The 24,397-nt window shown below is 39.5% G+C and overlaps 2 protein-coding genes across 5 annotated transcripts in view; one reads left to right on the top strand and one right to left on the bottom strand.

Moving 5' to 3' along the window:
- nckap1 (NCK-associated protein 1) overlaps positions 1 to 20,612 on the bottom strand; it is a 46,796-nt gene extending 26,184 nt beyond the window's left edge. Inside the window, exons 1-16 of one of the 4 annotated variants that reach the window (XM_010880091.4) lie at positions 20,288 to 20,612; positions 15,179 to 15,196; positions 13,191 to 13,301; positions 9,640 to 9,732; positions 8,536 to 8,592; positions 8,243 to 8,385; positions 6,769 to 6,859; positions 6,451 to 6,588; positions 5,435 to 5,483; positions 4,713 to 4,869; positions 4,490 to 4,546; positions 4,082 to 4,178; positions 2,503 to 2,609; positions 1,983 to 2,115; positions 876 to 956; positions 352 to 420 (exon numbers count right to left, since the gene is read on the bottom strand). In XM_010880091.4, coding sequence (XP_010878393.1) covers positions 352 to 420; positions 876 to 956; positions 1,983 to 2,115; positions 2,503 to 2,609; positions 4,082 to 4,178; positions 4,490 to 4,546; positions 4,713 to 4,869; positions 5,435 to 5,483; positions 6,451 to 6,588; positions 6,769 to 6,859; positions 8,243 to 8,385; positions 8,536 to 8,592; positions 9,640 to 9,732; positions 13,191 to 13,301; positions 15,179 to 15,196; positions 20,288 to 20,407 — 1,521 coding nt within the window. In that variant the 5' untranslated portion in view covers positions 20,408 to 20,612. Of the gene's footprint in view, positions 1 to 351; positions 421 to 874; positions 957 to 1,982; positions 2,116 to 2,502; positions 2,610 to 4,081; positions 4,179 to 4,489; positions 4,547 to 4,712; positions 4,870 to 5,434; positions 5,484 to 6,450; positions 6,589 to 6,768; positions 6,860 to 8,242; positions 8,386 to 8,535; positions 8,593 to 9,639; positions 9,733 to 13,190; positions 13,302 to 15,178; positions 15,197 to 20,287 lie in introns of all 4 variants that reach the window. The other 3 variants (XM_010880092.4, XM_010880093.3, XM_010880094.4) reach the window with 3 other exon arrangements.
- A 774-nt stretch (positions 20,613 to 21,386) lies between these two features.
- Positions 21,387 to 24,185, top strand: dusp19a (dual specificity phosphatase 19a). The gene is made up of 4 exons (XM_010880124.2): positions 21,387 to 21,609; positions 21,817 to 21,863; positions 21,951 to 22,103; positions 23,970 to 24,185. Exons 1-4 carry the CDS (start codon positions 21,387 to 21,389, stop codon positions 24,183 to 24,185), a joined length of 639 nt encoding a protein of 212 aa, XP_010878426.1.
- The last annotated feature ends 212 nt before the right edge of the window (positions 24,186 to 24,397 follow it).

Genomic DNA, 24,397 nt, shown 5'->3' with positions numbered 1-24,397 from the left:
TCCACTGAGGAGAAAATAACACTGAAATGTTGGACATTGATAATGCCCTTTAGCTGTGAGGGTTAACATTTTTTACATACTTTTAGGAGATATTTTCATTAAGTTAAAGTTATTTGTTACTTAAACAGGGATGTTATGAAGATATCACAAAAACAGCCTGGGGGCTTTTAACCTTTGCTCTAGCCTACCTTGGGCTCCAAATGGGCTGGGTTTGACACTATCCTATTGATTAAATAGCCACAGACATTTTACATAAAGCACAGATACAGAAATATGAACACATTTTAAATACTTTTTTTAACATCCAGCCACAGCCGCAAAGCTAATCTCATTTTCCTGTTGGCTTCTTACCTGCAATCTGAACCAGTCCAGCCTCATGCCCCTGAAATCAAACACGTCCCCATCTTCCACTGTAACACCGACAGAGACAATTCACTCAGATATGGGATCACCTTGACACAGGAGGCAGGGAAGGCTGAGGGGGAGAGGAGGACAGCCACTGGAGCTCCTACCCCGCTCCCCATCTGCCCTCTGAGCCGCCTCACTCAATCCATCACTCAATCAGTCATTAACAAAACAACACCGGTCTCCACAGACAAAGGCTGCTCAAGGCTAATATCACTAGATAAAAAGGACGGAGCAGGATCAATTACACATTTATTGAAGTAGAATATTTACTGCACAGCAACATAATGGGTTGAACTGTGTTATAGATTAGTTAACATAAAATCAATGTCCGTAACCCTTCTGCAATTCAAATTAAAGGATGTAATGAACTCTTTATCAGTGGATCACCAACCTTAGTCTAAATGAGACAATTTATTATTGATGATTTCTTTGTAATCTGAGCAGCAGGCCGTGTTAGGTTGAATACCTTGTTTGACGCTGAGGGATGTCATGGTGTTGACGAAGGAGGACATGATGATGGATTCATCCTCAGGACAGACCGAAAGGTTCTAGAGGAGGAAGAAGAGAGGAGACAAGGAGAAGAGAAGAGGAAGGAAAGGAGGAGAGTCAGTTATACACTGCTGGGCTGCTGTGAGGGAATCAACTAAGCAAATTCCAGAGGAATTCACACGGCATATCAGGGAAAGAGAAAACAGTATAACCAAGAAAACACTTGGTCTCCATCTAGTGGTCAGTACTTTTTTTCCACTTGAAAATATCAACATGTACGACCCTATGCTCCACCATCGAGTACTAAAAGACTAAGACAGCAAAAGGGACCACAGCGACCTAGAAAATCTATATTGCCTTTTTCTTTTCCATCAAATTTCTTTTCCTCATAACAACCAGGCAGGTTTGTCAAGATTCAAAGACTCAGACCTGCCCCACAAAGCACATCTTGCCAAGCTGGGTGACCTTCACATCAGACTGCTCCATCAACCAGGAAGAACTGGTCAGCAGATGCACCCTGGGAGACCTATAGCATTCCCTGGCCAATAACCATGATTGAGCTCACAGGCACCCGACCTACCAGAAGGAGATGCCAGGGCCTGGCCAGACAAGGCAGCCCTGTGTGACATCCACCCATACAGCCTGGGAAGAGCTCAGTCAGCTGTACCCCTGGGGGTTGTCGGTATGCCAAAACCAGACTTCCAACACCTGGCCTCAATGACACCGTTGTACTTTGAGACATTGACTTAGAACCTCAGGGTGCTTGTGTTTTTTTATCCATTCATTGAGTTGTTGATCTAATACCTGGCTCTTTTTACTAATGGAGTTGGAGGACTGACGGCAGGATGACTTGTCTGGTTGCCTAATGTTTGCAATTAAAAGCCACTCAGCTCAGTCTGCTTTTAAATGAGTGTGACCTGACTAAGGGCAAGCCAAGTAAATCACCATCATCTGGCATCCTCAACCATCATCTGACTCTGTTTAACCAAAGTATGTAATAGACTAGGTCCTCTGTGTAGAAGACCTGTAATTTTCACATTTGTAATATATATATATTTTTTTAAAGGTGAGGTGAACTTTCTCACCTGTACAAGCTCGTTGAGCACCACAGCGTCGAAGCCAGACAGGTACTGGACATAGTACCTTTGCATGACAGGACCGTACTTCCTCACATGGGCCCTCAGCTCCTCCATGTAGAAAATCAGCTCTGCAATGTGCCTGATGACATAGAATAGTAACAGTTATGTAAAACAGAAAACACTTAATTGGTATACTGTCCCATATAATTGTGCAAGTTAAGACATATAAATGTCATTATTCCAAATGGCCAAAATCAAGCGAGAGGCAAATGTGAGAAGATGCATTTGTGAGACTTTTAAGGTGGCAAATCATCTAGTGGTTGAAGAATGTGACTATTAACCAAAAGGCTCCTAGACCAATTCCAAAACCTGGAAAAAACATGGTTCTATCCTTGAGCCAGGTAGTTAACCCCAACTGCTCCCAGGTTGTTGTGAGGTATGTGAGGCGAACATGTGTCCACAAAATTCGAGAGGGGAAGAGCGACCCCATATACTTAACAAGTAGAATCGGTAGAATGTGACTTACTTGTCAATGAAATCATCTGTGCTCTTCTTCTGGATGTTGTCTGCATGTCGGAGCAGCCAAATTATCTCGTCCCGAGCGAACGACAGAGCCATGAACACAAACAGGGCCTGAGGAAATAGAGACATAAGTATCAACAGGGTCAATAAAGACATGTGATTACTGTCACCCATCAATTAGTCATGATTATACATTTATCAGGAAGGATTTTTGACAGCTAGATCATCTACTGGTCTAATAACTAGATCATCACTAGATCATCTACTGGGCTAATGACTAGATCATCACAAAATCATCTACTGGTCTAACGACTAGATCAACACTAGTTAATCTACTGGTCTAAGGACTAGATCATCACTAGATCGTCTACTGGTTTAAGGACTAAATCATCACTAGATCATCTACTGGTCTAATGACTAGATCAACACTAGTTAATCTACTGGTCTAAGGACTAGATCATCACTAGATCGTCACTGGTCTAAGGACTAAATCATCACTAGATCATCTACTGGTCTAATGACTAGATCATCACTAGATCTACTGGTTTAAGGGCTATATCATCAATAGATCATCTACTGGTCTAAGGACTAGATCATCACTAGATCGTCACTGGTCTAAGGACTAAATCATCACTAGATCATCTACTGGTCTAATGACTAGATCATCACTAGATCTACTGGTTTAAGGGCTATATCATCAATAGATCATCTACTGGTCTAAGGACTAAATCATCACTAGATCGTCTACTGGTTTAAGGACTAAATCATCACTAGATCATCTACTGGTCTAATGACTAGATCATCACTAGATCGTCTACTGGTTTAAGGGCTATATCATCAATAGATCATCTACTGGTCTAAGGACTAGATCATCACTAGATCGTCACTGGTCTAAGGACTAAATCATCACTAGATCATCTACTGGTCTAATGACTAGATCATCACTAGATCTACTGGTTTAAGGGCTATATCATCAATAGATCATCTACTGGTCTAAGGACTAAATCATCACTAGATCGTCTACTGGTCTAAGGACTAGATCATCACTAGATCGTCTACTGGTCTAAGGACTAGATCATCACTAGATAATCTACTGGTCTATTTGGATATTAATTCTACTCCTCTGATTCCTAATGAGTTAGTCCAACTACATTAGCAATATCATGTTAACAAAACTAAAGACACTGCAGTTTTAGCCCAACTAATGTTATAATGTTAATATAACTACAGATAAGTATCGTAGTACCTTAGGGACCTAAGCATTATTCCAACTCACACAATCAGGTTAACACAACTAGTGAGCAGATGTGCAACAGTGTTTGTCTGATGTAACATCATCATGTTAACACAATTTGAGAGAAGAAGTGCAGTTCCTTAGAATGAAGTAATCTAGGCTGTGTTAGTCAAACTCACATTATGTATTATCACAACCAAAGTGCAGTGCAATGGTGTTCAAGAGCAGTGCAGCTTGATGTAACTTTAGAGTAGAGTCCTGCCCATATCTCCCTTTGATATCAGATTGCGTAACTCAGTGATAAAAAAAAGTCACGAAAAGGGCAGTGGTGAATGCACAAACACAGTACCTTAGGGCCCAGTAATCCAGGCTGGTCAGATAGGACAGTGGCCAGCTCCTTCAGGGCAGATCTCAGGAACTTGCGTCTCTCTCTGTGCATCAGTCCACTGTAACAGCACAATACCGTTGACAAGAATCATTCTGAGAGCATATTGAGGGAAATGTAAACCCTCTTTTTGTAAAAACTGCAATAATCTAAGGTATTCATAAGTCATTTAGCCTAATGATAATGTATTGAATAAATCCAACAGTCACTCAGAGGAGTGAGAGAGAACAAAGGGCACCGGTAGTGGCCGATTATGAGGACACCATCATCATCCACCTTTTGAGATGTGCCTTCTGTTAAGGACATCAGAAGAGGTGAAACGGACACTGGACTGTGACTTTATCACATTAGATGCATAAAAGAGGCACTTACGCATGTGAAAGAGCTTGTTCTTTGCACTCTTTGATGTCATTCACACGCTTGTTGTAGCTGCGAAATAAAAAGGAGAGGAGTTCACATACCTCCTCACACCTACTGAACACACACATGGGTATTTTGGCAAACCGTTCTAACCAAGCATTTTCTTTGGTCCAGTACTAGGCTTTATTTGGGAACATGAAAACTAGTTAGTGTGTGTGTGTGTGTTATCCCTCACCCACGGATGTTGATGAAGAGGTCCTCAGCAGCCTTGTGGATGTGAAAAACCTCATCTCTGAAGAGACAGAGGCAGGTGCTGCTCTGAAGGGCCAGCTTCCACAGACTCAGAGCTGACTGGTCACTGTTCAACACCCCATGACACAGGATAAAGCCAACTGAGCAACACAATAAGGAAAGAGAGAGATGGGGGGGGGGGGGGGCAGAAATATGACAATTGTAAGAAAGTTGATGAATATTTAGTCAGATATATTTTTACCAGAGTGGCATGACACCTGATTTCAAAAAAGCCTGTACCTGAATTGCGACAAGAAGCAACAACCCAGGGCCCAGTATTTTTCACTGCCTTGCCCTCTTCGCTTTCTAAAATAATTACCCATCAACTTTCAGTTCAAGCACAACATCTTTTTCATAAGTTTTGGGTTGTCTATCCAAATGTGGTAGTGGTGGGATTTGAACCCAGTACACCATGAGTTGGCAAGTACTACACTGAACATATACTGCCCTACAAAGCCAAAACTCAGTAACTACACACTTGGTCAAATCTCTTTGAGCTGTTGTAATGGCCAGGTAGACCATTCCACCAACTTTGGACCTATTTAGGATTTATAGCTTATAAAAAAGAGAACCTAATCATCTTGACAATTATAAAAACGTTTCAGCCCTCACAGGTTTTGGATCCCCAATGATCTCCATTCCCTCCAATACTATAAACCTACTTACATACTATCCACTTCTCCATGGTGTCCAGGGACAAGTATTCACAGGGCATCTAGAACAAAGACAATTATTGATAAATGCACTTGCCTGTACGCAGAATACTGTGTAACCCACAGTCATGGGTTTAACTCATGCAGGGAACATGTTACCATACACCCAAGTCCTTTTGGATAAAAACTTGGTGGAAACCATTTGCCTGACTGAGCTGGGTTGAGCATGGTGCTATAGGAGACTCACGGTGTCTGACTGAGCTGGGTTGAGCATGGTGCTATAGGAGACTCACAGTGTTTGACTGAGCTGGGTTGAGCATGGTGCTATAGGAGACTCACAGTGTCTGACTGAGCTGGGTTGAGCATGGTGCTATAGGAGACTCACAGTGTCTGACTGAGCTGGGTTGAGCATGGTGCTATAGGAGACTCACAGTGTCTGACTGAGCTGGGTTGAGCATGGTGCTATAGGAGACTCACAGTGTCTGACTGAGCTGGGTTGAGCATGGTGCTATAGGAGACTCACAGTGTCTGACTGAGCTGGGTTGAGCATGGTGCTATAGGAGACTCACAGTGTCTGACTGAGCTGGGTTGAGCATGGTGCTATAGGAGACTCACAGTGTTTGACTGAGCTGGGTTGAGCATGGTGCTATAGGAGACTCACAGTGTCTGACTGAGCTGGGTTGAGCATGGTGCTATAGGAGACTCACAGTGTCTGACTGAGCTGGGTTGAGCATGGTGCTATAGGAGACTCACAGTGTCTGACTGAGCTGGGTTGAGCATGGTGCTATAGGAGACTCACAGTGTCTGACTGAGCTGGGTTGAGCATGGTGCTATAGGAGACTCACAGTGTCTGACTGAGCTGGGTTGAGCATGGTGCTATAGGAGACTCACAGTGTCTGACTGAGCTGGGTTGAGCATGGTGCTATAGGAGACTCACAGTGTCTGACTGAGCTGGGTTGAGCATGGTGCTATAGGAGACTCACAGTGTCTGACTGAGCTGGGTTGAGCATGGTGCTATAGGAGACTCACAGTGTCTGACTGAGCTGGGTTGAGCATGGTGCTGGGGGCACTGATGAGACTGAGTAGCTGTGCGTTTCTCCATTGGTCGGCAGACAGGTTTCTCCTGGGGTAAACCATTTGCAGGGAGAGCAGGGCGTCTGACAACGACTACAGGGGAGGTAGAGAGAGACTTTACAATCAAATGAATGTACATGCAGTAATCAAAGATTCCTGCATAGTGTACATAATATTGTTTACATAAATATGATATTACTAGACATGGCTGCATTAATGTCACATGTTTTAAGCATTCCAGTTATTATAAAGAGATATCACATCAGTTTTCACCTTCCCATGAGGAACAAACTCCTCCATCATCTTTTTCAGGGGGTTCTCGTAGTCAACAATCATCTGTCCCAACCTAGGGTACTCTCTATCACTAGATGAAAAAGAAACAGATACCAATGTTTTTGACAGTAGTTAGGATTCCATCCAATTGCAGACCGATAATCTGCATGACGAAAAAAATAGTCCCCCCGAGAGTTGTGTTTCAACCAAAATGAAATGCAGTAAATAAAAAGCAGTCCATTTTCATGTAGTGCACATTAAATCCTTAGATTGTATATATATACACACATACAAACATACTGGTTTGCATAAAGCTCATAATGAAATGACCATGTGAATCATTAAGACAGTCCCATGAAATCTAAAACCTTTTCCTAAAATTCTGACGAACGTCCTTCAGAATAATTGGCACTAAAAGACCATGACAAGAGCAAAGCTTCAGCCTGTGGTCACAGTGTTATTACAAGGAAGTTCTGACATGACTTGCATGTTGGCTACTAGTCTCTGGTGAAATCAAGATGACTAGGAGGTTTTGCACCATGTCAAACCTATTCAGACAGGTATGACCCTGTCCACTGAGCAGGATTGCAGCAACATGGGTCTCATCACACAAACAAAAGCATGCATGCGATCCTTAAGGAAGCATGCGTATTAGGCATTCCTACACTTTTAGTCTTGTATTCACTTGTAAGACAAAGCCAGGGCAATTATTTGGGATAGGTGATGGCCTTCTGTAAATGACTGCATATAAACAAACCTACATATTTTATAGGTCTGCTTGGCACCTATAGTGTAAAGTTTAAGAGTGTCTCCAATAGGGGATGCATTCTCCAGATTGCCCTTTACTGTCAACAACAGCTGGATCGATGCATAACTGACAGCTGAATGTTGAGGTAACGTACAAACTGCTTGATCTGAGCCTCTTTTCTGTCCCAACCAGTGTTCCTGAAGTTGAGGAATGATCCTCAACTGTTTTCCAACACGAACATCATGGGCATGGGCATACAAAATTTACTTTAGAGTTAATATTACAACCTGTTAGTTCATTGAATCTGAGAAGGATATAATTGTTTTTCGGTCAGAACTTTAGAGATGTAATGTACATCTTAACAGTGATGATGTTCCAGATATCATCCAGACCTCAGTATCAACCATCATTGAGCACTAGGCTAAGATGTAGGCAGAGCTCACACCCTATAATGTCATACAGAAACACTAGCTATGGTAGCAAAGGTGAAACAATATTTATCTAACAAGGACAGGCAGAACATATTGTCATCAACAAGGATGATTCCAATTACTGTGCCATCTACAAACAGAACCGACTTCAAAGTCTAAATTAAAGGCAGAATGAAGAAAAAAAATAATCACCAGAAAAAGAGATTGAATTGTTTTATCATTTCAATACCACTCTCTACTGGTACAACAGCAACATAACATTGAAAGGACTGGAAAAGCCAACACCCTTACATACCTTGATCCATGTGTCATTTCATGGGCGTAATTGTAAAGTCCAATAATAGCTTTCCTCTCTTCAATCCGAGACAGTAGCATCATTAGGTTAGTGTAAGTCACTACTAAGTCAAGATAGTTCTTTGTCAGATCAAAGTTCACGGTCTGTGAAATGAGATGCGGAAACAAAATTAGAACTTACATCCAGACATTAATCTGAATCTAAAAATATGTCATCCACGAGACGTAACTTTCTAAAATATATTTAAATGACATAATTGCATGCTGTTTACAGATCAATGTGTTATAACTTACAATATCAAAGAAGACTTGACAAGCATCGATAGTATTCAGCAGCTCACAGACATGATCCTTGAAGGAGAGAAAGAAAACGGTAACATATTTGCATTTCACAGGATATTAACTTAATATGTCTAGCTGCTATTTGTAATGGATTACCATAAAACATTTCTAGTATATTTATTACTGTAGCTAAGAGGAGGGAACCTGTGTAACCAGCGGCAGTTGAAACACCTTGAATATCTCCAAACAGAGACAAGCCAGTGTGATGAAAATCACTCAGTGCATGCCCATTTAGGTGCTCTCTTTTGCTAAGTGGACAGTGAAGCTGACACTAAAAGAAGGCATTATAAAAAATCTGAAATGCACAAGTCCTTCTGTTTAGCGCTAAGTAAAACAAAGGATCCCGTTTTTGGAGAGCCGAGCCCTAATTAGCCTTGAGAGGCGTCAATGTGTATTGAGTTCAGGAGTGCGTGTGGTGAGAGCACATACCCCATCATGTGGCATACCAAAATGACAGACTCGAAGTGAGACTACATCAGTCTGCAAAAGACCTTGGATTGGGGTGAAGGTTCATGTCTTTCTGTATGACAATGAGCCTAAACACACAGCTTGGAATATACTGGAGTTGTGTCCTTGTATGTGAAAGTATAGACCTCAATCCAACTGAGAATCTGTCAGACCTGAAGGATGGAACTTGAGGGAGCTTTAGCAATTTTGCCAAGAATAATGGCCAACAACCTTCTGGAACCAGATGTGCATATCTTGAAGAGAAGTACAATAAGACTTGCAGCTGTGGTTGCGGCTAAAGGATGTTCAACCAAGTTATGCCTCAGGGTGGTGAATACTCATCAAACCAACAATCTTTAGTTTAATTTTACAATTTTGCACCTTCATAGTGTAGTGTATTTGGGTTGTAATTATTGGCAGAGAATTTTGAAGAAGGCCCTGGTAAGTGAATACCTACGCAATCTTCTGTAATAGACAAAACATGTTACAATTACCCCAACCTTAAGTTGTTATCAAGATAGTTATATAACTTTACTGTTTATTTCACAATCATTATTAGTATGACGTCTCTTTATTCACTTCACTGAATATTGCTTAAATTGTACATACCTTAAATTCCATCACATCTACGAATGTGAAGTAATACAATGCTAAATTCTTAAGGATTTCAGACTTCTCTTTTTGTAGTTGTGCAAGCTGTTGCTGTAGAAGTAAAGAAAAACTGGTTGTAAACAAAAATAAAACCCTGAACCCAAGGCAAAATACTTTTTTATAAGAAACCAGTGGAATAATCCCACGAGAATGAATAAGTATCTTATTTGAACAACTCAAGTATATTTTTACTGAAGTACAAACAATAAACTAACAAGATGAAGTAATTCAGAAAATATGATTATAATCTTTTCGAATTAGGCCTCACTGAACTAGTTCTGAGTAGGATGTTTTCATGTTTGCCTTCTGTCCTGCTGCTCCTTTGCTCTTGTACCACTCAGACATGTGTTTTAGGAATGTTATTACTTTTCCCCTAATACTTTAACTAGGCCTAATCTGGTATATTTATTTAGCATACCTCAACCGCAGTAGTCCACAGCATATCTAGTATATTATTTCTAACAGAATATTTATAATATTTTTTTTTTTTGAGTAAGTAGTCCCAATCTGTTAATATTCATAGATATCCTGACAGAAAACTATCAATGAGAATCACACAGTTGGTCAGGGTGACATTTTGACAACACAAAAATGTAGAGCTCCAACCAAAAACAACTTTATTCCAAAATACTAATGTCACTTTTGATAACATCTCTGCATTCTGTCTTGTCACAATGTGCCATGTATTTGGTCAATGATAGCCTTGCACAAGCCAAATGTGAAGTCATGCTTGCTGGATTTTTATCTAATGTGTGTGTTCAAATGGCACCTAAGTCCCTGCATTTAAAGGGCTATGGTTGAAAGTAGTACACTATATTCAGAACAGGGTGTCATTTGTTCCAAACATTTGGTATCTTGCACAACAACATACAATAAATGTTACTTTTTCTATTCTTCACACAAAACAAACACCTAACAAAATTTTACCAATTAATAATTAACGGTTCCCTAGTAATAGTCTAAAAACATGAATGATCTTGAAATGTGAAGTATAATAAAAATAATTAGCAATTTTACTTAAACAAGAATCTGCTACATTTATATGAGTGAACATGCAAAACATAGAAAAAGGAACTCTAAAGAGCTTGAACTTACCAAAAGAATATTCCAGAAAAAAGCCAAGAAGTTAAGCATGCAAAACAAAAATACAAACCAAGTAAAACATGAAACACTGCAGCAAAATGTACAACAACATAGAAAAACACATCACAGCTACAGCACTAAAAGAAGCATTTCTAACAAAACAAAGCCGGCCAATGGTGATGGCTAAGCATCAGGAAGAAAAACACTTTAGAAAACAAACAGTGTGATCACTTACTAGTTGCACTGAAAATAGCAAGCTATTAGCAAGAGTAATTCCAAATGATTTCAAAAACTTTGTAAATTAATTTCTTTTGACCTATACAAAATCTTTTGTACACAGCTTCATGAAAGAGGTCAAAAATGTTAAATATTTTGGGGGGTTTGATTAGATATGAAAGCTTGTAAACAGGGCAGTCATTTATTAATATCTATATATTTTATAATTGCCCTTAATCTTTAACGTAAACGATCAACAGAAAAAAGCCTGAACTCATTATGTTGTAGCTTATACACCCTTTTACATCTGAGGATGTTGTGATCTGCTTGCCATTGGTTGAGACACAGCATAGTCTGGAGAAGATATGTTTTAGCTGATGAATGTGGAAAAAATTTCATAAATATGGTATAAATTTCAACATTTCAGCAAATGAGAAGAATCTGAGTTTTTAGATAACTGATCTTAAAGTTCTATAATTTTTCATGAAATAATAGAATAGTTTGATAATCTACATTTGCAAAGTCATCAATTTATCTTTTTCCATTGATGAAGATATGGAGGTCTCATGGCATGGTGGATATTCAATATGGGTAAACTTTGTACACTTGAATGTTTGGTTTATATCAAAAGAAGTGGAATCTGAAAGTAATTGAAATCAAACAGTATGAAGTGGGGAGAGAAAGTTTGTATCCTTTTGATAGATACAAGCAAAAACCGCTGTATTAAAAAACAACAATTAAAATTCTGAGCTATAGTGTATGCAAAAAACATAGACTGTTTATAATATCCTTCAAATTCTGTTGAGCGGAGAAGGTAAAGTGACATACATGTCTTTTTTTTATAACTTTTAATATAGCTGGAAAATTCACTTGCAGTCAAATGGGAGCCACCTACTAGAAGCAAACAGTTTTTTGGGTAGAATATCTTGGTTTGGGGTAAGGCTAATTATGATGTTGTTGACCTGGACTAGTGGGAGACGAATACTCCAAGAAATCTATTTTCATGTTATCCAACAAATGTAAATTCATTTTCCTAATGTCAAGAAACATTTCACCAAACACGCAAACAAATAATCAAAGGGTCTGCTCATCACACTGATTTTATATTTGAAACAATTCTAGTAGGTTCTTTGTTTTTGGAATTAAACTTTCTGTTCAGTAGAATTTAAATAGAGTTTGCTAAAGAGCAGTGGCATTTTGATTCAAATCACTTCTTATAATCAGATAAAATGAAAATATTACTCTTTGCAATAAAAGGTTCTACATACTTGCAGTGAAATATGATGATTGAAATGTGGGGTTATGGGGCTATTCTACCCATTTTAAGGTAAACAGCAGGATGTATTCTGCTGAGTAAAACTTGAGGGGCCTTATTGAAAACAGTTTTTTTTGGATGACAACCTATCTACGGATCAGGGCTGTAAAAATATACAAACTTTAATCTGCAGCCTTGATAAAATTGACTGATGAAAATGATTATGTGCCTGTTGTAAACATCCTGGAATTATTTAATGATCTTAACTTTCAAAGAAATGTTAAATAATTAGGAAATGGTGAAAATAGGTGAAATAGGCATGCGGCAAGAGCAACTAGTTAAATAAAATAAACCAATGGTGGTGGGGTTGTATACTTTAAAAGAGTAATTATAAAAGGCTTCTGCAATAACAAAATTGATCTAACCCTTTAAATAAAGCTTGAGCTCTGACATATAGCATGTTACTGTGCAGCCACTGTATTCCAATTGAGGCAAGTATCAATGACCAGATCTGTACATTTGGGCACTGAATCTGTTTATCTGCATTTCAACAGTTAACACAAAAATCTCTTTCTCTGTGTAGCTGTATGACCAAATAACTAATAAAAAAATGTGTGAGCACACAATATAATATAATTATTTGAAATATACAGTCATTTCTGTTCATCTTTATCAGGGGTTTACAAACTTTCTCACCCTACTATACAATGACCAAGCAATAAAGGATCTACATAACATGACATTTATGGAAATGTGGGTGGTACATCAACAGCAAAAAATATTATATTTCCGTTTATAGTTTTTACATTTCTATACATATTTAAATGGTATAATTAAAACATAACTAACATTTACAACATCCATTGCAAGCCTTGTAATTGGTGTAGTTGTGCAAGGAACTAACTAATACTAACCATTAGAATGCGCTGAAATATCATGTAATAGACAGACTTACGTTGTTGTTGCGTGTTTCAACCGCTGGGAATTTTCTGACAATGAACTTAACAGCAGACTCCAGGTTCTTGTCTATTAGATAGGATGGTTTGGCTTTGGGGTCACCACATGCCTAGAACAGAGAGGGACAAAAACATGAACAAATACTACAGATGTGTGAACAATAACAACATATTAACAACAAAACACAATGAGGCCCATTAAGAAAGTAGGTTTTGGTTTTGGTTGTGACTTGAAAAAACATATATATGAAATAGTGTTAGAGAGTGAGCAAGAGAAACAGACAGAGAGACAGAGGCAAAGACAAAATGTGAGACAAAATGGTTTTTTTATGAAGCTGTATATTTTATATATATAAATACAGTATCTGCATCCTCTTTAGAAGAGGCTTCCTTCTGGGACGACAGCCATGCAGACCATTTGATGCAGTGTGTGGCGTATGGTCTAAGCACTGACAGGCTGACCCCCCACCCCTTCAACCTCTGCAGCAATGCTGGCAGCACTCATACGTCTATTTCCCAAAGACAAGCTCTGGATATGACGCTGAGCACGTGCACTCAACTTCTTTGGTCGACCATGGCTAGTGGAACCTGTCCTGTTAAACCGCGGTATGGTCAACAATTATATTTTTCAGATCCTCAGAGAGTTCTTTGCCATGAGGTGCCATGTTGAACTTCCAGTGACCAGTATGAGGAAGTGTGAGAGCGATAACACCAAATTTAACACACCTGCTCCCCATTCACACCTGAGACCTTGTAACACTAATGAGTCACACGACACCAGGGAGGGGAAAATGGCTAATTGGGCCCAATTTGGACATTTTCACTTAGAGGTGTACTCACTTTTGTTGCCAGCGGTTTTGACATTAATGGTGTGTTGAGTTATTTTGAGGGGACCACAAATTTACACTGTTATACAAGCTGTACACTCACTACTTTATATTGTAGCAAAGTGTCATTTCTTCAGTGTTGTCACATGACAAGATATAATCAAATATTTACAAAAATGTGAGGGGTGTACTCACATTTGTCAGATACTGTATATATATATATAGAAAGAGAGAGAGAGAGATACAGAAATAGTTAGAGAGAAAATGTCACCAACAGAGACCAAGAGAAAAAATACATTTCTATTGACTGAGAGCTGTAGGGGAATGTGGAGATCAGTTAGTAAGAAAGCAGTGCATTGGCATACTCCTAAAGGGACAGAAGACACGTTGATGTGTGCGTTCCATGTTACGTGTTAAAAGCAACGACCAGTTAGAGGATGTATGTTTGAAGTCACATGGTGTATGTATGGTACATGAGACAAGGCATGCACATCGTCCTGACAAAACAGGAATAATAAGGTTTTAGTATTCATTCTAAAACACACACATGTAGAGAAACAGTATGATTTGGATACAAGTATGAGATCAGTCATAGTGAGAAGTGTGAGATCCAGATCCCCTCATCCAGACTGGATTCATGATTAGTGGTACAATGCAATGGAGCCATGCAGGAAACACGTTCATTTTGCAGAGAGCAGAGCAGTGTTGAATTGCAAAATGAAGTGTCTGTGAATTCAACCGGGCCCTTCCTCTTCCCTTGGCCTGATCTTCAATGCATAAACATACATAGACTAGGGTTTTTTAATGCAAATCCTGCAACCGTGAAACTGTTCATTTGATGCTCAAAAAGGTCGGTGGCTTAAACTCACATCTTCTGTTCTAAATATCACTGCTTTATAACAGGCCAGAGTCTTTAGAAATGTTAGATATCGTGTAAGAAATACACAGGTTAAAAAAGTGCACATCGGCAAATATGATATCTCTTTTGACCAAATGAAACAAGTTAAACGATTCAATTGCACTTTGGTACGGGCTTGTTGTTTGAATTGTGAATGTTGTGAGTACTGAGTAGCATACAGTTCATTCTGGGACATGACACTGACAGAAAAGCAAGAAGGGGTTGAAGGAGGGGGAGAGATTTAGGGAAGAGCTGAGCAAACCTTCCAAACTTGTCCTTGCTGGGGGGAAGCATTGTGATAGAAAGAGAGAAAACCACACAGGTAAACACAGGTAAAGTCAGGTGTAAAACATAGAACCATGCATCTCTACATGAAAAAGGCTTTGGGTTTTACATCCGGGATAGTATGTTGAGGGAGAGTTTGGCCTTTACACTGAGCACAGAAATGAGTATGCTGCCGGTCAAAGCAATGGTCAACCACAAGCTCCCAAAATGGTGAAGTCACTCGTCCTAGAGGAGTACCACAGTAAAGTATTAAAGCTTTACACATCAGAGAATATAAGGTTGTGTGTGATTAGAAGTAGGAAAGGAAACATGCAAGTAAAAACAAGGAAAATCCAACGCGAGTCGAATCTACCAATGAACCTAAAATTAATATGGACATTTCATGCAAACCACCCATAAAGTGTAAAGGCAACATAATTCACCATTTAACCCAGCTTGCTGGCATAAGGCACTTCATGGTTCATTTCTAAGATACATTTCAACAGGCAAAATAACATAACATGCCCACATTTTTAAGATACATTTCATCATACAAAAAAACATGCCTAGCAGTACAATCACATCATTCACATTTGATTTGCATAATCAAAAGGAGTAAACCAGCAAACTATGTTTCTGCATCATCCAACACAACCATGTTTTGAGACCCTAGTTCACTTGGTATAATTTAGTGTGCAGCACCTAAATGGACTTCCCCAAATTAATGTTGTATAAACCAGAACTAAAGTCTTTGATAGTTTGTCAGATGGACAATAAAGCTCTGGCTCCAGCCAGTGTTAAAAGAGAGAGAACACAGTTCAGAGCCGAATAAAAGAGCAAAACCCTGTCGCTTCATAAGTTAAAGATGAACAACAGAACTTCAAGAGAGACAAAAACGGCTTTTGTAGCCGTTTGGTGTATATCCTTGTTATTATTAGGGACTGAAGAAACACCAATAGACATATAGCATAGTCCCATCCTCCCTGATATCGCTCATTTCTGAATGAGAACATCGTAAACAAGAGTCAGCTTCCTGTGGTCTCTGTGAAGTCTTGGGAGGTTCTGAGGAGGGGTTCTGGTTTGTTGACATTTCCTCTTCAATTATGAAATAAAAAGCTCTCCACTCAACAAACAGGCTAGTTGTTTTTTTGTATTTTTTACATAAACAGCACTGTGATACAACATCATTATCATCATTAAACACAGTTTTGTAAAATAATTGAAAAAGCAAAACTACTGGTCCAGACAATAGTGTTATCCTAGCAGACTGCTGTCATAACAATGCTGAACTATATGCTCTTCTTGGGACAATCTTCAGATTCACGCTAGGTCTACAGTACTTCCTGGCTGGTTATTGATAGATCACTATTGTAATTAGCCGTATAACTGTTTAAGAAAGCTGCTAGTCCAAAAATAGTTTAATTTACTGAGGAAGTCCTAGTAACTTGTGCTGTAGGCTGCAGTAATGTGCTATACTGGAGTAGATGTGGGATAGTTGTTGGCGTGTGTAGTAGGAATGGACAGTGGATGATTTCAATTGGCCAATAAGGTAGAAGATACAATCACTAGAGTACACAGCTGAAGCAGAAAAGCTATTTGAGATTCTTCCTAAAAGAGTTTGGCAGCTAGTATCAATGTGTACCAGTTGCCAAGCAACCAGTCTGCTTGTTCACAAGCATAGAATGTCACCACTGAGTCAATAAAGCACAGTATATTTTGAAAATAATATAAAATGTACCATGAATATAAAATCTTTAGTATTTGCTGTGTCATAAGAATTGAGATATATAAATGGAATGACACAGGCATCGTATGACTAATAACAATAATATACAGTGGGGAGAACAAGTATTTTATAACCTGCAAAATCGGCAGTGTTTCCCACTTACAAAGCATGTAGAAGTCTGTACCCATTGTATGATTTTTAAGTAGATAATTTGCATTTTATTGCATGACATAAGTATTTGATACATTTGAAAAGCAGAACTTCATATTTGGTACAGAAACCTTTGTTTGCAATTACAGAGATGATACGTTTCCTATAATTCTTGACCAGGTTTGCACACACTGCAGCAGGGACTTTGGCCCACTCCTCCATATAGTCCTTCTCCAGATCCTTCAGGTTTCGGGGCTGTCACTGGGCAATACGGACTTTCAGCTCCCTCCAAAGATTTTCTATTGGGTTCAGGTCTGGGGACTGGCTAGGCCACTCCAGGACCTTGAGATGCTTCTTATGGAGCCACTCCTTAGTTGCCCTGGCTGTGTGTTTCGGGTCGTTGTCATGCTGGAAGACCCAGCCACGACCCATCTTCAATGCTCTTACTGAGGGAAGGAGGTTGTTGCCCAAGATCTCGCGATACATGGCCCCATCCATCCTCCCCTCAATACGGTGAAGTCGTCTTGTCCCCTTTGCAGAAAAGCATCCCCAAAGAATGATTTTTCCACCTCCATGCTTTACGGTTGGGATGGTGTTCTTGGGGTTGTACTCATCTTTCTTCTTCCTACAAACACGGCAAGTGGAGTTTAGACCAAAAATACCTATTTTTGTCTCATCAGACCACATGACCTTCTCCCATTCCTCCTCTGGATCATCCAGATGGTCATCCAGATGCGCTGGCTTGAGCAGGGGGACCTTGTGTGCGCTGCAGGATTTTAATCCATGACGGCGTAGTGTGTTACTAATGGTTTTCTTTGAGACTGTGGTCCCAGCTCTATTCAGGTTATTGACCAAGTTCTGCCATGTAGTTCTGGGCTGATCCCTCATCTTCCTCATGATCATTGATGCCCCACGAGGTGAGATCTTGCATGGAGCCCCAGACCGAGAGAGATTTACCGCCATCTTGAAGTTCTTCCATGTTCTAATAATTGCCTCAACAGTTGCTGCCTTCTCACCAAGCTGCTTGCCTATTGTCCTGTAGCCCATCCCAGCCTTGTGTGCATCTACAATTTTATCCCTGATGTCCTTACACAGCTCTCTGGTCTTGGCCATTGTGGAGAGGTTGGAGACTGTTTGACTGAGTGTGTGGACAGGTGTCTTTTATACAGGTAACGAGTTCAGATAAGTGCAGTTAATACAGGTAATGAGTGGAGAACAGGAGGGCTTCTTAAAGAAACATGAACAGGTCTGTGAGAGCCGGAATTCTTACTGCTTGGTAGGTGATGAAATACTTATGAAATGCAAATTAATTATTTAAAAATCATAAAATGTGATAAAAATTTTTGTTTTAGATTCCGTCTCTCGCAGTTGAAGTGTACCTATGATAAAAATTACAGACCTCTACATGCTTTGTAAGTAGGAAAACCTGCAAAAGCAGCAGTGTATCAAATACTTGTTCTCCCCACTGTATATCCTAATATGACACACAAATTGTCTGCACAACTTCAACAAATTGACAAAATGCAATACAAATGAGCTCTTGTTGTGACAACCCTCTATAGACGTCATGTTAAGTAATCTTGTGTCTAGGGTAAGTCTTTTTTACTGCATCTGGCATATTACATGGGATGTAAAATATCTGATTTACACCAGTGTCTCTGTACCACCATCTAACTTCAGCCATGAGTTAGGAAAGAGAGGGATAAAAGATCATTTTCTGGTGCCTAGCCTGATTAAAGGAAACTGGTTAATCGCTGGAGCTTCAGGAGGTTGTGGCATGGTTCCACGGATGTTCTAAAGGGCTAGGCCTACTAAGGTCTTTAGCAAAAGGATTGGTTGGCTGAAGGAATGTATAGCAGCCTACATATTGGTCTGCCTCCAGCTATCTTCTACCTGCTGCTGTTTTCCCAAAGCCAATCAAGCATCTCTAATGAATATCCCAAAATGTCCCAAATGGGAAAGGGTGTGTTTTTCAAAGCAGGACCTATATGTGCTTCTGTGCATTAATTACAACTTAACAACTATATGAAAAAAATCTTAGAAACCATCTTTAGACATTAATGTTAATTGGCAGAACATATGTACAATGGAAAAATCATAAAAAAAATATATTGGCACAATTTAATTTCTAATTTATAGTTTAAAGGCTCTTAAGGGGTTGCAGTATACAGCCATATACCACAGTGAAGCACTGTACCCCCAGCACTCACTGTATCGTGCCAAAGAACAACCCTATATGGCCATGTTATATTGGCCATATAGCACACCCCTGCATGCCGTAATCCTTAATTACAGTTAACCGAGTGTTTAGAATTAACCGAGTGTTTAGAATCCTGAATCAGACAGTATATCACATATATGATCAAAAAAAAAGAAAAATACTTTTGAGGGATTGCACTGGGAACCAGTTCATAAGACCACCTCTAATATTGATTGTTCCATTCCTATTAAAATGTTATTCCCTTGGGTTTTTTGGCCATTTTACACATCCTACTTGTATCTAATTGCTTTTAAAAATACCATAAACGTATAACAACTGTGTACTGCACTACCATTTGTTAGCAGTATATTACAATCCTGATGTGCAATTTGGTGCCTGATGTCTACATTTACGTAGGGTTTTAGGCCTATTAGAAGTTGTGATGACCAAATAGATGTGTACACACTGACAACGGATTGCTGTCAGTCAGACAGTGTCAATAGGTTTACTCTATCAACTAGCTACTAATCTGAATTATTATACATGTTTTTCTATTATAATGAATGCCCCAAGAATCTATAAAAGCTTTCCTTTCCCAACATCTCTAAATATTGTAGCTTTTTATCAGTATGCACTAAAACGATGTAGCTACCTAGCCATGAAGCACAATTATTGCATAGCTAGGCATGTAGCTGAACTGGGCTATTTCTTTGAGAACGTAGTTTCTTGATAGGCAGTGAACCAACGAGTTCGATATTGTTTAAGTTGTAATTATTATACAAGATTACAAAAATAGACAAATCACAGAAAACTGTGATTTAGACAACTGGTGAGCGGTGTTGCCCCATGGCTTATCTCTGCCACAAATTCCAACAGGGCCTTGACTGGCATTCTGCAGCCCTAGCTGTCAGGCTTTGGGATTCTAAAATGAAGGTTTCTGCCATTGGCTAAAACACAGATGGGATTTGATCTTTAATTTTTCTTGAACGTAGATCATGTTTTACGAGTCAAGAATTAAACTAATACCTTACCTTCTTGATATTATAGATGCGAGTGAGCATCCCGATTCCCCTGTCGTTCAGAATGGTCAATTTCTCCGCCAGCTTTTGCTGGCCGGGTTGGAGCGAGCCGCGCGACAGTGTTGCCGACATAGCTGTTGATTCTCAGTAGAACAATCGTTGTAGAATTTCCGCGTTGTTTTGTTGTGAAAATAGCAACACTGGAGTGTTACAATGTTACAAATAGCCCATTCTGTGGGTTGAGCTGTTAAGCCAAACCCCACTTCTCCCGTCGCTGAGTCGATTTTTTTACTAGGTGTTGTCCTATCGGACGAAAACGAGGCTGTTTCCTACAATCCAAAGACATGTCACGTGACCAGCCTTTTATAAAAAGGAAGGAATAAAAGCCTTTATGTAGGCTGGAACCACGTCTTTTTATAACTAGCTCCTTGTTTTAGCTGTCCTACACCCACGACCAAATACTACATCTGCTGTATGGGATCTGCTGTATGGCCTACGATCCAAAAGCAAAAATTGTATGGCTGGAAGTCTGGGTAAAAAAGAAATCAAGGATTCTATGAATTATTTGCATAGAATATTATCATTAGTGAAATTATTTTGCAAAACAAGGCAAAACACTATATTTGATTCTATTCTGAAAAACATATTTAAGCACAAATGACACACACAGTCACATGCAAGCTCATGAGGACCATTTTGTGACCAACATTTATTCCCCTTTATTAACCAACAAAAACGTACTCCTAAACCTAACTCTGAATTCCTAAGCGTAACCCCCCCCCCTAACCGTAACCCCCCCCCCCCCCCCAAACACACACACACACACACACACACACACACACATACAGACAGGCTTCAGGATGGCCTCATGTGATAGTGACACCTGTGAAGCCTAGTAAAGAAAAAAGCCTGGTAACATATTAGCTGAGTGACGGATAGTTCTCAATTTCCAAGTTGGGTTTGACAAAACCTGCCCGTATGACATGCAGGAGTTCATTTTAAAAAGGAGCTGAGCACTGCTAACATTACATCCCAGAGAGGAGCCAAGACAAGTCTTCCACCTCACCAAACTACTGGATCATTATTTCTTAGTTTTTAAAAGGCAAATGTGATGCAGTCTCTTGCCCAAGAAATAAAGACATTTTCCAAAACCAATTTAAGAAAGCAATGCACCCGTGTGACAACGCTGAGTGGCAGGAGGATTATCGAGACATGGAAAGGGTCAACTATACATGTTGTAGAGGATAAAACTCAGCCTGAAACGACATGCGGCTATGTACAGGACACCAGCTGGGACTTACAAGTCGGAGTAATTAAACCTTATTTGCTATTAGGTGAGTGGATTACGTGTTTTATTGACAGCACTCAGCTATCATAATGCAACTGACAGTGTCCTACTGCACTGGCTGTCCGTTTGATGTGGGGTTTCACTTTTTTGGTTTATTCTTTACTGTGCGTGGTCTGCCAATTCTCTAGAATAAGCTAATTTAGATTTAATTTGAAAATATGGCTTATCATTTGGTTGTTTAATCATGCTGTAGGCTCGCAAGATGCCGCCCATGACTTTGGCACTTTGAGAAAATATAAGGTATTTTTTTTATATAATTGAGAGTTTTATACTTCATACTTTTCTGTCTGATTTGGTTTTGGATCTCATAATGTTCTGCCTTTACAGGTGTCCCATGTATTAAATGTAGCGTATGGTGTTGAAAACGCCTTTCCAGACCTTTTCATTTATAAAACACTGAGCATTCTGGATGTGCCGGATACAGATATTACATCCTATTTCCATGAGTGCTTCAAATTCATAGACCAAGCTAATGCTGAGGTAAGTTGTTATCATTTCCATAACTTTGAAAACTAATTTGGGGATCTAATACAATTCTATTATTCTGTTCTCTTCTTTTGTTCCTTTTGAATTCTTTAAAACCACATTTCACTGTATTAATTTAACCTGACATCTTCCAAATTTTTTATTTAATCAAAGGTGACAATTTATTTCTACCTGCTTACTTTAATGACTGATGAGCACTGCTATATATGATACTTTGTGGAGCTTAAATTACTTTAAGCTACTTTAAAGTTTCCCACTTCAAGTCTTGTTGTCTGTTTATACTAATGTACTGCAGTTATCCAGTGCAGCACCATTATATGTTTAAGCATCCTCCATACCCCTAGGTCTCTATGTATCCCCTCTATCTCTGTGTATCCCCTCCATCTCTATATATCCCCTCTAACTCTATGTATCCCCTCTATCTCTATGTATCCCCTCTATCTCTATGTATCCCCTCCATCTCTATGTATCCCCTCCATCTCTATGTACCCCCTCCATCTCTATGTATCCCCTCTATCTCTATGTATTCCCTCCATCTCTATATATATCCTCCATCTCTATGTATCCCCTCCATCTCTATGTACCCCCTCCATCTCTATGTATCCCCTCTATCTCTATGTATTCCCTCCATCTCTATATATATCCTCTATCTCTATGTATCTCTCCATCTCTATGTATCCCCTCCATCTCTGTGTATCCCCTCCATCTCTATATATCCCCTCTAACTCTATGTATCCCCTCTATCTCTATGTATCCCCTCTATCTCTATGTATCCCCTCCATCTCTATGCATCCCCTCCATCTCTATGTATCCCCTCTATCTCTATGTATTCCCTCCATCTCTATGTATATCCTCCATCTCAATGTATCTCCTCTATCTCTATGTATCTCTCCATCTCTATGTATCCCCTCCATCTCTATGTATCCCCTCTCTCTATGTATCCCCTATATCTCTATGTATCCCCTATATCTCTATGTATCCCCTCTATCTCTATGTATCCCCTCCATGTATCCCCTCTATCTCGATGTATCCCCTCTATCTCTATGTATCCCCTCTATCTCTATGAATCCCCTCTATCTCTATGTATCCCCTCTATGTATCCCCTTTCTCTATGCATCCCCTCTGGGTATGTAGGTTTCCTCCCCACCTTTAGTGTGGACACCTCTTGGTGTCCACACTCATATTGAATAATTTATGGCAGAGTTTTCACCATACATAATTCAACATGTTGTAGATCATATCACCACCGCTCCATTGTTATACAACCCTTCACCAAACTCGTTTTACTGGTCAGCCAATAACCTATCACTCATGTTTTAAATTCACCAAAGGTTTAAAGTTAAAATGAATTGGCAAATTTAAAATACGTTTCTGCTCTCAATCGAATATAGGTTAGTGGTTGCTGGCTCTTTTGACATAATTTTCTAACCTGTGATATCAAAAGAGGTGACCCCAACTTGACAAATCAAACCATCTTTGTTGCTTTTAGCTAAGTGGGAGAATTATTCAATAATTTTAGCATTGTTGGAGATTGGCAAGGCTTTTTGTGTTACTGGGTCCATGTCCACTGAATACATGACAATCATATCTATAGCGCAACTCCTTTCATGCCTTTGCAATAATACCTATAGCACAAAACAATGTTCAAGGCTTTTGCACTGGATTTACACAAATATGACATAAGGCTTTATAATCCAAGGACAAATTCCTTAATTCTGAATACAATTGAATGCGTCCTGGAGTAAGGAATGCTTTTTTGGGTGATCCAGACCCCAGATAATTCTGTAAAAGCTTGGCTGTAGTTAGGTATCATCTTCATTTTGCTGAGATAAAATAAATGTCTTTCTTCTTTTCCCTCAGAAAGGAGTTGTGCTGGTTCACTGCAATTCTGGCGTGTCGAGATCAGCCTCAGTTGTCATTGGATACCTCATGTCCAGGGATGGCAAGCTTTTCGACAACGCACTTGCATTAGTGAAATCGGCCCGGCCGGCCACATGCCCAAACCCAGGGTTTCTTGAACAATTGAAAGGTTTTAAACCAAACGGGGCCATACAAGCCAATGGCCATGAACCATGACAGACAGTTTTTTGCATTTCATCATCTGCTGCTGGTTTCTCATAAGGAGGCCATTATGAAATAGTGCCCTACTGTATATAAAATATGGTGACATTTTGGATCTTAAAGAGATCTAGGTCTTGAGCATCTTCTAGGCTGTTGTTTTGGTCAAAGTTCCATGTTGGAGATTTTACTTGGCTGTCTAATTGCGCGCATGAGCCTTATGCTACAGT

Source organism: Esox lucius, chromosome 16 (assembly GCF_011004845.1).
Source record: "Esox lucius isolate fEsoLuc1 chromosome 16, fEsoLuc1.pri, whole genome shotgun sequence".
Taxonomy (NCBI): Eukaryota; Metazoa; Chordata; class Actinopteri; order Esociformes; family Esocidae; genus Esox; species Esox lucius.
This window is presented reverse-complemented; position numbering and strand designations above follow the sequence as displayed.

Coding starts and splice junctions, on each gene's coding strand:
- dusp19a (XM_010880124.2), top strand. CDS start 21,387: ATGCAGTCTCTTGCCCAAGAAATAAAGACATTTTCCAAAACCAATTTA. Junction 21,610..21,816: donor TAAACCTTATTTGCTATTAG/GTGAGTGGATTA, acceptor ATCATGCTGTAG/GCTCGCAAGATGCCGCCCAT. Junction 22,104..23,969: donor TAGACCAAGCTAATGCTGAG/GTAAGTTGTTAT, acceptor CTTTTCCCTCAG/AAAGGAGTTGTGCTGGTTCA.